General features: G+C 42.7%; 1 protein-coding gene across 4 annotated transcripts in view; it reads right to left on the bottom strand.

The window, feature by feature from the left end:
• Nucleotides 1–10037, bottom strand: part of LOC137429322 (protein LSM14 homolog B) — a 130252-nt gene extending 120215 nt beyond the window's left edge. For 2 of the 4 annotated variants that reach the window (XM_078779502.1, XM_068119276.2), the window contains exon 1: nt 9790–10033. In XM_078779502.1, the coding sequence (XP_078635628.1) occupies nt 9790–9910 (121 nt within the window). In that variant the 5' untranslated portion in view covers nt 9911–10033. Of the gene's footprint in view, nt 1–9789 lie in introns of all 4 variants that reach the window. The other 2 variants (XM_068119277.2, XM_068119275.2) reach the window with 2 other exon arrangements.
• Nucleotides 10038–12747: the final 2710 nt, after the last annotated feature.

A 12747-nucleotide genomic window follows, 5' to 3' on the forward strand; every position in this document is an offset into this window, starting at 1 on the left:
TCAACATTCGCAGAAATTTAAAAAATGCGAAGATCGCTAGGTGGCATATCGAGCTTGTGGATTTTGGCTGTGACAGTTTACTGCCCGGGCAAGAACAATGTAGCAGCTTCTTTTTTTTTTTCTTTTTTTTTGTATGCTGAATCGAGGCTCGTGAAAGAGCTAACGTTTACTGATGTGCTTTCTTATGCTTTCTATGCGACCGTGTGGTCCGAGGGTGTATTGTGGGTGCTGCATGATTCGCTCTGTCATCTGGGAATCACTTGTCTGGCTCATTTTGTACGATGTCAAAATCTCCTATTCCGTTGATGTAAAACGGGTCTGTAGTTCTTGTCCTATTTGTGCTATTTGTGCTCAGCTGAAATCGCAAATCCACAAACAGCCTCAATGAGTTTTGATCAAACCCACTCAACCATGGGAGCATCTGAACATCAATTTCAAAGGTCCCCTCCCTACAGGCCACCACTATACGTTACATGCTCACCATCGTAGGCGAGTACTCACGTTTGCCATTTGCTTTCCCTTGTGGAGATCTCTTCGACTTCAGTGATTAAATGTCAGAGTTATTTGCGGTTTGTTTGTCCAGCATATATACATTCTGATCGTGGAACTGCTTTCATGTCTCAAGCAAATAAGCAATTCCTTCAGGAAAGGGGTATAGCTTCCAGTCAAATGACCAGCTATAATCCACAAGGCAATGGTTTAGTAGAGTGATATGGCATTATCTGGTGTGCTGTTTCGATGCGACTCAAATCACGTGATCTATCGGTTGGCCAGTGGGAGACTGCTGTCGCATGCTCTGCATCCAATTCGGTCTTTACTGTTCACGGCCACTAATGTAATGCCGCATGAACGCTTGTTTTCTTGTTGGAGTACCAGTGGACAATAATTGTTAGACATGGTTGTCAGAACCAGGACCTGTATTATTATGTCAGTCTATGCGTCAAATCAAATACTAGCCCATAGTGGATGAGGTGAATCTTATCAAAGCCAACGCGGAATACGTGCATGTTCATTTGGCCGATGGACCCGAGACCAGTGTAGGTTCATCATCTTGCAATGCGTGGGGAGGTTGGGGATAGCATTTGCAAGCCTGAGTTGCAGGTAATGTCACCTAAAGAGTTTCCAGGGAGGATTGCTGTACCGAGCAAGGGTTTGCCAGAGATAGTGCCCATGTCGCCTATTTCTCTGAAGCATCTCCCGGCGATTGAGATGCTGCAAGAGCAGGATGAACGTACTTCTGAGCATGGGGTTTATCGAACGCATAGTGGTCGATCGTGCCGACCCCCCCCCCCCCCTCCCCCGCCCCCCCCAACAGTTTGACTTTGTAATCTGAAATCGATTTTGTTTGGTAATCTGAATTTTAGTTGAAACCATCTAGATGCCACTTTTAGTTTGACATTTATCGAATATTATTTCGGTTGATTTTTATTTGCATACATCTAGGAGCTTCATTTTTCCAGTGGGGGAGATTGCGGTGATTGAGGACTGTTGGCGTCGTCCGTGTGGGGCACGAGGCTATTTAAGTGCCACCCGCGTGAATGACAGGGTGAGGCCTTGGTATGCTGTGAGCCGAAGTAAGACAGCGATTCATGTTGGTAAGAGGGGGTTTCTTTGTGAGATGTATCGTTTGTATAACCTTGTGTATTAATGTTAATCGATTTACTATAATATACTCCTGATTATATTTGTATGTGTTTTTCAATAGATCCTGCTTTGATTCAAGCATAGTAAAGCCTATCATCGATCAAAGGTTACTTCTCCATTCATTTCAGCCTGTTGCATTGAATCTGCTGAACGAGTAGGAGTACGACACCAGTGTCATGATTGACAATGGTTTTGGAGCATCAGCCGGGTATCTGCTTCATGGGTTGCTTTTTAACACATCAAAAGTTAATCGCTTCTGACATTCCATAAATCTGGGAAACCCTCACTTACAATGACAGTCTTATCTGGGCCAAACATTTCCCTGGAAGAAGAAAAACCTCAGTCTTCCTTGTTCTCCGAGCGCAGTGGAAATTGGCCCAATGAACTGGAATCAGGACATTACAATCTTCAATAACACCAAATTGACAGTCTTGGACCACCTTTGGCGCTTGGATGCCTTGGTGTATTGGTGTCTTCTCTGTTCCTACCGAAAACGATAGCAACCACGTCATATTTAGCACTCGGAGTTCACCCGGTCAACAAGAGCATCTGCTAGATCCCCGAATGTTTTACATTCAAGGAAGCTTGCCCATTGCAATGACAATCACCTGACCAGTGATAGGAAGACAGCCAGTACCTTGCATATTCATTCATGCTGGACAATCAGCACTTAAGCATTCAATGACTAATACATTTAAACCAGTTTGAAAAGCTTTGTTCGTCTCGTGTCAGCAAGAGAAATCGGTATCGGTATCGGCATCGACATAATCTTGAGCTGAAGGACACCTGCCAGATCGACCCAGCTGCGGATGAAGCAACGATGCACGAAAATGTTACGATCGATATTCATGGCTTGTTGATCCCAGGTTTTGCTGTCTTTTTGGATGGTGTCCTCGAGGGTGGGGGAGAAGATAGAGGATTGAATCAATGGTTCTGGCTGCCCTTGGTACTTGGGCCTGTGGTCTCACCAGTTTTCCTTTGTGTGTCAGCCCTGCACAGCAAGGAACTTGCACATCGAGAGTGTGTGGCTTGGCAGTTTAAAAAAACGTGGATCTAGAGTGCAAGTCAAGGACATCTGAGCATGGGAGTCAACAAAACATATTTGCACGAGTGTGACGAGTGGAACCGAGTGGCTTTTGAACTGTGATTTTTGTGAAAAGCATTTATGTGTGAGCTGAATAATAACAAATTAAATGCATTAAGGAGAGATGGTGGAGAGACATAAGGTAAGAGGGAGGGATTGGGGATGAAGGGAAAAGGGAGGGAGTGACTGGTGTTGCAGGAGGAAGAGAAGGAGTGAAGGGTGTGGATGTAAAGAAAAGTGAGTGGGGTGTAGGTAGGGATAAGTGACTCCAGGGTGGTGGAGGATTTTAATGTGGAGGAAGGGGGCTGAGCAGGGGAAAGGAGGGGAGCAAGTGGCAAAAGAGCTGGGTGTGTGCATGCACACGGATAGTAGAATTTTTAAAGTAATTCTTCACCATTGGTCAAAATAGGATTATATATCTCAGCCAAAGGCCAAAAACTACATATAGCAGGATATCTCAAAAACTTATGGATGGATTTGGACAAAACTTGGTGGAGAGGGGTGTGTGACAAGGACAAATCGGTTTGATTTTTGGTGAAGATCTGAATATGGATTCAGATATGGGAATTATTTGATTTTTGAGTGATTCTTCACCATTGAGAGAGGGATAAAACAGATACATAGCACAATATCTCAAAAAGTAAGACATTTAGACAAAACTTGGCGTACCCAGTGGGGATGTGACGGGGACAAATCTATTCGATTTTGGTTCAGGCCCATCAATGATACAAACTGTTTAGCCTGGTGGAGGTATGCACTCATGCCATTATAGTTGCCCATGGGATTAAACTAAAGGGAGAATACCCAGAATCATTTTCTAAAAATTGTGAAAAAAAGCAGTGAAAATCGATCTAAAGGAATGAACAGCAGAATTACACCACGCACCACACCCTTTCCTTCTCTCAAACTTCAAAAGGTGTAGTATACAAAAGTACTAAAAACCACAGCGGTTCCTTCTCAAACTTATTGGAAAGGTGTGTGAGCATAAATTATGTTAACTTCAGTAAAATGTACGAATGCAAAAATCAGCCAAGTTGTAATTGTAATTTTACTTCTCTCATTTCAGATGCTTCCAATGAACATAAAAGGACTGCGTACAAGAATTGACACTAACAGTACGTCAGCACGCACAGCCCATGTGCTACCTCAAATATGCATCATATGCTGGAGAAAAAAGTACATTTGACAAGCTCAAAGGAACAATAGCAGAACCCCTCACTTCCTATGAACTTATAGATGGTGGCCAACTAGCAAAACAAGCCAAATCACAAAATGTTGGACATTTTATGAGAAATTTAAGGCAAAGAATGTGTAGCAATAGAAGTGAAGTACCATTCATCTTGCTACAGAGAATACATGAGGCCCTTATCAAGGCAAAAAAAAAGCCAGAACTGAGCATTGTGACAGAGGTTTTGGAAAATCTTTCAACAACTTTTGTGAAGTCATCGAACCAGATTATCCAGGATAAGGCTGTTAAACAAATTAACAAAGCTGAAAAGGATGTTTGTGAAAACTAAGGTAGAGAAACAGGATGCCCAAACATACAAATCATTTACTTGAAGTGAAGACTCACTCCATTACCCTCAGCTGAAATATCTGCGTCCTCATAGATGCAACCAAAGTGATGTGGTGTATGTCGACCAACTTTCTACAGAAATGCTCTTAACAGATGAAACACGTGGTCCTATTGAAGGCAGACATGGCCACAGATACCACTGACCGAGGATGACATAGACCAAGTGCGCATGACTGCAGATCAAGTAAATCCATCAAGCACAGCAACACTGAGGGAAATGTATGCACGTGCATTGGACCAGAAGACAGAAATTAATGCCATTCCATCTCAAGACAATACCATGGCCACCTACATCTTCTCACCTGACATTGGATACAGCTGAGAAACTTGTTCCTGTAAAGGTGTTTAATTTTCTTGCCTGGATGAGTGGTCCATCTTCTGAGCCAGAAGAGAAGGAATTTGTCAAAGTTACAGATAAGCAGCAAAGACACATCCTATCCATAGCGCAAGACATTTACTTGGCATCAAATGGCAGGAAAGCAATGCCAAAACATACATCACCAGCGAAGGCAGTGAGGCACTTGACGGGGTGTGCGCAGCTAATTGGGCTTTTGAATGGTTTTGGTCAATTCAACTTTGCACACTGCCATCCTGGAGCACAATACAGCATTGGCAAAAGAAGAGCTTCAACAAGGAGACACCACTCTTCCCACCTGTCTGCAGCAAGGTGTATTCACAACCCTTGTGTGTGATAACTTGGGTGAAGAGACGTTGTCCGGCAAAGGAATAACAAACGGAATTGCCATCCAACATGAGCCGTCCACAGAAGAAAGGTCACCTTCACTCAAAGCATGACAACGAGGGAAAGATCCCAGGCAGCCGTAGAGAAGAAACTGGTTCCATTCTTTGGAAAAAAGAACAATCCAAAAATTATTTGAGTACAGATCTCACTTCAAAAGGACATCCATAGAGGGGTGAGAGATGCAGCAAAACACATGGATTATGGGTACCTCATCACGAAATACCCAGTTACTGAGTCAACCGCTGCTCCCAGGTTGGGCAGGATACAACCAGAAGCTTGTTAATCACATTCCTCAAAAGGCATCCATCAGCTACCTTCCCATAGTAGATGCCACTCCAACTGAGCTAAATAGTGAACACCGTCTTGCAAAGAGGTGTCGATGCACCAAACTCACTCCATCTGGATGTAATTGTTGTCGTTTACCAAGCCTTACATATGCAAAAGCTCAGGTCAAGATGGCAAACACCTGTGTTTACTGAGAAAATCGGCTTAAGGTTGGGGCTTTCCATACCGCCATGACCTTCCTTGCTTGCATAGGAAAGCAGTTTGGAGATGGTGGGCTGGAGGACATCCTTATTGAATCTGAAGTATTGGCACCTGGATCAGTGAATAGAGTGATGAACGGAAGGCACTATAACAAGCTTGTGCTGTCAAAAACTGTTGGTGGAGGCCTTACACCTTTTACTTCGGCAGAATTTCCTCCAGGCTCAGACATAAGACTGTTAACCGTTACGTGGCAATCATTATGCAGCTACAAGCATCATTTCTATCAATAGAACACAGATACAGTAGATGTTGCTGACTTCTGCTCCATGCTAGAGACCTACTCAGTTTGTTGAAAATAAAAAGGCAAATGCAACATTTGCATTCTGGTGTACATCGAGATGATGGAAACAATTCTTCAATTCATTCCAAGTTTTCAAGAGGGAAACTTGCCATTACACTCGTCATCAATGAATTACATTGACTCGTCGTCAATGTTCTCGTACAACCCGCACAACCATGCACGTTATATGCCTGTGTCGTGGATGGAGATGCAGGATTTGCCAAATTCCCACCTCGCCATTCACCAAGAGTTCCAGCAAGGTGATTTTTCAGTGCAGAGACAGGACCTATATGGATTTGCTGGTATTCCCTGTGACATGACAATCGAACAGAGTGTAAACAAGGACTCCAAGAAGCATGGTGGACTCAAAGGATTTACAGTCAATAAAGGAGCAGTCAACAGGTGGACAACGACTCACCATGAACAAACGTCGATTACACGCCAGTGTGAGGAAATGGCGGGGAAAAGCCAATGAGCTTTGATGAGGAAAGATTTGACGGTGGGTCGTATGACAAGGGATGAGGAGGATGTAACACAGATATGTGACAATTTCAAATCTCACCAATTTATTTGAAGACCTGGAAGAATCAGAAATTGTTCATCTTGCCTCCGGCGTAGTGACCTCACCTGAGGTAGCGAGAGACTTACTTTTTGCAGAAGAAAAGGGAGATGCTGCATTTGTCAAATACTGTGAGGAAAGGCTCCAAAAAGATAAAAAGACTTTGCAGGACACAATACCAAAGTCAAAGCTGAAAACAGTGACATGTCAAAGACGGTTGTAACAAAAGTGAAGGGGAAAGAGGAAGCATCGAAAAGCGACAGACATTTTCGCAAGAATGCCATCATTGGAAAAGTGAGAAACTGACCTGCAGAACATGATGACCTACTCACCTAGCCTGTTACCACTAGCAATTACAAAAAATGATGGCTGCCTAGTAAAGAAACAAGGCAAAACTCCTGCATATGTTGGAGGATTTACATGTACCAAATGAATAAGTTGATGCAGAGCTGCCACTGGAACCTCAAAAAGGTGGTGTGTGGGTTGATGGCATGACTTCTCCAGGCTAACCACAATAATTTTCCGCACACTTTTGGGCAGTTTGCTGAGGAGATACCAAGACAGCTGATCACCATTGCCTTGAAGAATCAGTCTCAGCGTGTTCACTTTGTCACCGACACCTATCCAGAAGTCAGCATAAAGAATGCAGAGCGGAAAATGAGGGCTGCCAGTGGATCTCAAAATATTAAGATTTCGAGACCTGACCAGAATTTAACCAAGCAGTGGAAAAAATTCCTTGCCAACAGCCACAACAAACAGCAGCTAGTGAGATTCCTCCTTGGAGTGGAAAACATGCCAAGCAGACAAACTCAGGGGAGTATGCTTAATTGTAGCACAGAGTGCTATTCCATTTCTGCAGATGCAAATGGGACAGTTGAAGTCAAAGCTGTGGATCAGCTATACTGTAACCATGAATAAGCGGACACGCGTATGCTGTTGCATGCTAAGTACATATCTGAAACTATGAACAGAGCAACTGTCATCATCCGAAGTCCTGACACAGACGAGTTTGCGATTTATGTTGGACTTGCTAATCAGATAAGTTCACCACTACTTCCACACCCGCAAGGGTGCCATGGAGCGCACAACAAATGTGAGGGATGTTCAACAAGATTTGGGAGATTCACCGACGGAAGCTCTCATTGGCTTCCACCGTTTTTCCGGCTGTGATTCCGTTAGTTCCTTTTATAACAAAGGAAAACAAAAGACTCGAAATCTTTTGCAGAAGAACCCCTCCCTTGCTGAGCCCTTCAAAGAATTGGGAATATCTGATGTTGTATCTGAAGAGATGGTCAGTGGTTTGGAAGTATTTCTTTGCCTCCTATATGGACAGAAGGAAGTGAGTCCTGTAAATAAAGCAAGATATATTATGTTGAAGACCGCAACAAGAGCTGAAAACATCATGCCACCAAACCATGACTCATTAATGAAGCACATCCAGAGGGCTAACTTTCAATCCAGCATATACAAGAAAAGCCTGCCACAACAACAAGATCTTCCATCGCCAGCAGGCAATGGATGGAAGACGGATGACAGTGAGCTATCCATCGACTGGATGGATTTGGCTCCAACTCCTGAAAGTGTTCTAGAGCTTGCATTCTGCAGGTGTAAGGGATCCAAGTGCAATTCTGTGGATGCCGACAAGTCATGTTGTGCCTCCCTTGGACTTGGATGCACTGATCTGGGCCAGTGTAAAAAGTGCGAAAACACTGCACTCCCAACAGATGAAGAAGGGTTAGAAGTAGCTGAAGATGATGATGTAGGTGATGAGAATGATGAACTTTAAGGAAGGTATGAAATTTAGAATCTGTATATTAATTATTGTATACTACTGGATGAAAATGTTTCGTACCAATCATGTTTTCATACTTTTGCAAGTGATTGTCACATCCAAATGCAGCATTTAATAAACTTGAAATTAGCAGAATGTAACAGATAAAAACCAAAAGTCTAACAGTGGCATAGCCGGGCTTGTAAAATATTATAAACCACAAACGCATATTATTCGCTTTTTAACAGACACTAATGCTGTTTATAACATTAAACAAAGAAATTTGGAGGAATCTCGACATCCATGATGTAAGTTTTACTTACAGAACTGAGCAAAGATCTACTGAAATCTAGATTATACCCCACAAGGGTTGAAGGTGTGAAAATTTACCAAGCTGGTAGCTCGCGCTTGCCAAGCCAGCCGTTCCTTAACGGTTTTGAATGGAGTGCTTGGTCGAATGCTTAAACCACTTGGCGATCTCTCCACAAGAAACTTGGTAAATGAACACACCCAATGTTCTTGAGACCCGATCATAGAGACTGTAATCTATATACCCCAAAGAGGAATGACCTTTCCTGCCTCTTCACAAACAATGGTAAATCTTTGGTAAATGATCCATCTGCCTCTTCACAAACAATGGTAAATCTTTCCTCCACATTCAACCTACTCATGGACCATCCATCCAACCCTTCAAAGACAATGGTAAATATTTAATCCACAACCTACTCATGGGCCAGCTATCCGCACATTCGTAAAGACAATGGTAAATATTTAATCCACAACCTACTCATGGACCATCCATCCACCCCTTCACAAAGACAATGGTAAATATTTAATCCACAACCTACTCATGGACCATCCATCCACCCCTTCACAAAGAATGGTAAATATTTAATCCACAACCTACTCATGGGCCATCTATCCGCACCTTCGCAAAGAATGGTAAATCTAATCCACATCCACAACGTACACACGGACCATCTATCATCCCCTTCATAAAAACAATGGTAAATCTTTCATCCACACAACCAACTCATGGACCATTCATCCGCACATTCACAAAAACAATGGTAAATCTTTAATACACATTAAACCTACTCATGGACCATCCATCATCCCTTTCACAAACAATGGTAAATCTTTAATCCACATCCACATTAAACCTACTCATGGACCATCCATAATCCTTCATAAAAACAATGGTAAATCTTTAATCCACATTAAACCTACTCATGGACCATCCATCCCCTTCACAAACGACGGTAAATCTTTAATCCACATCCACATTAAACCTACTCATGGACCATCCATAATCCTTCATAAAAACAATGGTAAATCTTTAATCCACATCCACATTAAACCTACTCATGGACCATCCATCATCCCCTTCACAAACAATGGTAAATCTAATCCACATTAAACCTACTCATGGACCATCCATCATCCCTTTCGCAAACAATGGTAAATCTTTAATCCACATCCACATTAAACCTACTCATGGACCATCCATCATCCCCTTCACAAACAACGGTAAATCTTTCATCTACATCCACAACCTACTCATGGACAATCCATCCATCCATCTACCTTTAGCAAGAACAATGGTCGCATTATCAGCGTCGATGGTGTAGAGAAGCCCCTCGTATCGGATTTCAGCTTTCGAGATCAGAGTGATTACGTGGCCCAGGTAAGGCATTCCCCCACTCATGGTTAAAATATCTACTTTATATTAATATAGACGAATTTGTCCTCCACCTACAACTTCACTTAGTACAACTTAGCCAAGCGCCGACACGATTATACACCGTTCGCCATTAGGGAAGGCCACAATGGGGGGGAACGAATCACGTGAGGTCATTTAAATACGATCGATCGCTGCAACAACAGCCAATCAGAGCCGCTCCAACCCACAGGTGCAATTTATTGCAATCGCACGATATCACCGACTGCGGAGTGAATTTCATGATTACCTCTGAAATATCATTGTTCATCATTATTGTTATCATATGTTTAAACAAACGGTTATTTAGGCAGACGTCCGCAATTCCGGGCTGTGTTCCGTTAACAAGCGGCTTGCGAGGCACTCGGAAAATGGAGCAAGCGATTAAGAGAGGGTTTCGGTATTGAACAAAAATGGCCGTCGTAGTCCGATTCAAAATGATAATCCAACCAATGAAATGTTCAGATAAATATTCCCGTGATATAATAAGTGTTAATAAAACGTGTATTTGAAACTTTACATTTTACTCGACCCTTCACCCTAATTCTTCATAATTTACACACATGCAAACCCCGCCTCCCCCCCCCCCCCCCCACCCCACATTGCACAGTGGTACGGTCCAAAGAAAAACTTGGCTGGGCGTTTCCTCATTGACCATTGTGCCTCCTCATCTTTATTACTTTCGCTTGAGGAGACGGTGTTGCATTTGAGTCTGTTTGTCTGTTTGTCCGCACAGAATAAATATGATTTTCTCTGCAACCGTTGGTCATATTGACAGGAAATTTTCACCATAGGTGGACCTTCGCCTGTACAATTTTTAAATTATAATTATGACGTCATAGGTTACGTGGTTCGGCCGCCATCTTGGAAAAACCGAAAAACTTTGCACCTCTATATCTCCGAAAGCACTGAATATAAAAAATTGAGACGTGGCTCATTGTGAAGAACTCTCCATGGGGAATAAAATATGTTAATGATGATGTCATAGGTGCCTCCGTTATGACGTCATAATTCTACTAGTACCTGACTGCAAAGCCGCAATGAGCCAGCGAAGCCAAAGCCTCTTGCCACTATTTTACCCATCACAATGGCATCAGTAGGTTAGGTAGTTGGTTGTAGGTAGGTGTAGTAGGTACCGTACCTAGTTCAAAATGACACCATTTGCATTCTGGATGAGATTAAAATTTATATAATTTACTTCTTGTTTAATTAGGTGAATTCCATCTCAACTTCGGATATTTCCGGCCGTGAAAAACTATCCCCTACGGCCGCGAGATTTCTAAAAAAAGAATTCTTCGTCAATTTTAGAATATTTGACGCCGTTTTCAGCCTCCGAAATGCGGTAAAAAGCTTTTTAAAAATATTTTTTCAAATGCTCGAATCTCATTGGTTCCGGTAAGTGGTGACGATTTTCGTTGAAGATGACCAGGGCCCATGTGGGCCCGGGGAACGAGGTTGGTCTTAAAGTATTTTAATTACAAATTAGAGGTGCATAAGATGGTGAATCAAACAAAGACGGATGAAACAAACTCCTATTGAACTTTTTCTCAATTTTTTATGCATACTTCCGCATCCGCAATATGGCGGTCTCCATTGAGTGATTTGGTTTTTGAAATATTTTTTCAAATGCTCGAATCTCATTGGTTCCGGTGTTTGGTGACGATTTTCGTTGAAGATAACCAGGGCCCGTGAGGCCCGGGGAACGAGGTTGGTCTTAAAGTATTTTAATTACAAATTAGAGGTGCATAAGATTGTGCATAAAAAAAAGACGGGTGAAACAAACTCCTATTGAACTTTTTCTCAAATTTTTATGCATACTTCCGCATCCGCAAGATGGCGGCCTCCATTGAGTGATTTGGTGCGTCAAAGCTTGGAATTCTCAAAGGATCCAGCATAATCTGGTTTTTCAACATAATACGTACGCGTTCATTCACAACACCGGCTTCGCCAGCTACAAGTACCAAACTTCATCCAATCAAGATGAAATTTATTGAGCATAATCAAGGAATAAATTAGTTCAGAAAAAAATAATAATGATGACGTCATTGGTAACGTGGTTCGGTCGCCATATTTGTTTTGACACAAAAGCCTTAAAAACCACTGAAAATACATCCTGGTGAGGGTTTGCAATCTCTGATGGCTCATTCTAGTTGACTTTTGCTTTCATCCTCTTCGTCCTCTTCATCCTCTTCGTCCTCTTCATCCTCTTCGGCCTCTTCATCCTCTTCGTCCTCTGTAGTCACTGTTGACCAATTAAAACGTTTGGGGAAGTTGTCACAGGAGGATCGAGTAACACTAAAAACTACAGCATTTGCTCCAGTACCACGATAGCATTGTTTCCATAGAACCCGCCATGTTGTTAAGCTCCCCCTCCCCCTGATCCTTCTGATAACCGGTGTGTGATGCTCCTCCTGATAACCGGTGCTGAGCACTCCCCCTGATCAGGTACGTTATTATTTATTTCTCATATACTAGAAATGGTACCTGCCCTACGGGTGGGGCTTCAATTGGGAGGCCCAAATGAAAAGGCTAAATATCAGAAATTGAAGGCTTTTTTTCTTTTAAACGATTTATATAAACATCCGTAAAATCTCGATAGGTGCAGCCGTTTGTGCAGCACCCAGGAAAATAACGTCATGCGGGAGCAAGTATCAGCAGGATGTGGCAGTGTGGAAGTCCACGTTTCTGATCCTCCTTCATGCCGAAGTAGCCCACCACTTCTCCAAGCATTCCGCTCTTCAGATCCGCCAAGCTTGACACTGAAGACACGTGCAGTTAGTACTCCCGATGTCGTATGTACTTCCGATATGTATTTCCTTCATTGT

This window comes from Myxine glutinosa, chromosome 6 (genome assembly GCF_964187855.1).
Source record: "Myxine glutinosa chromosome 6, kmMyxGlut1.1, whole genome shotgun sequence".
Lineage (NCBI taxonomy): Eukaryota > Metazoa > Chordata > Myxini > Myxiniformes > Myxinidae > Myxine > Myxine glutinosa.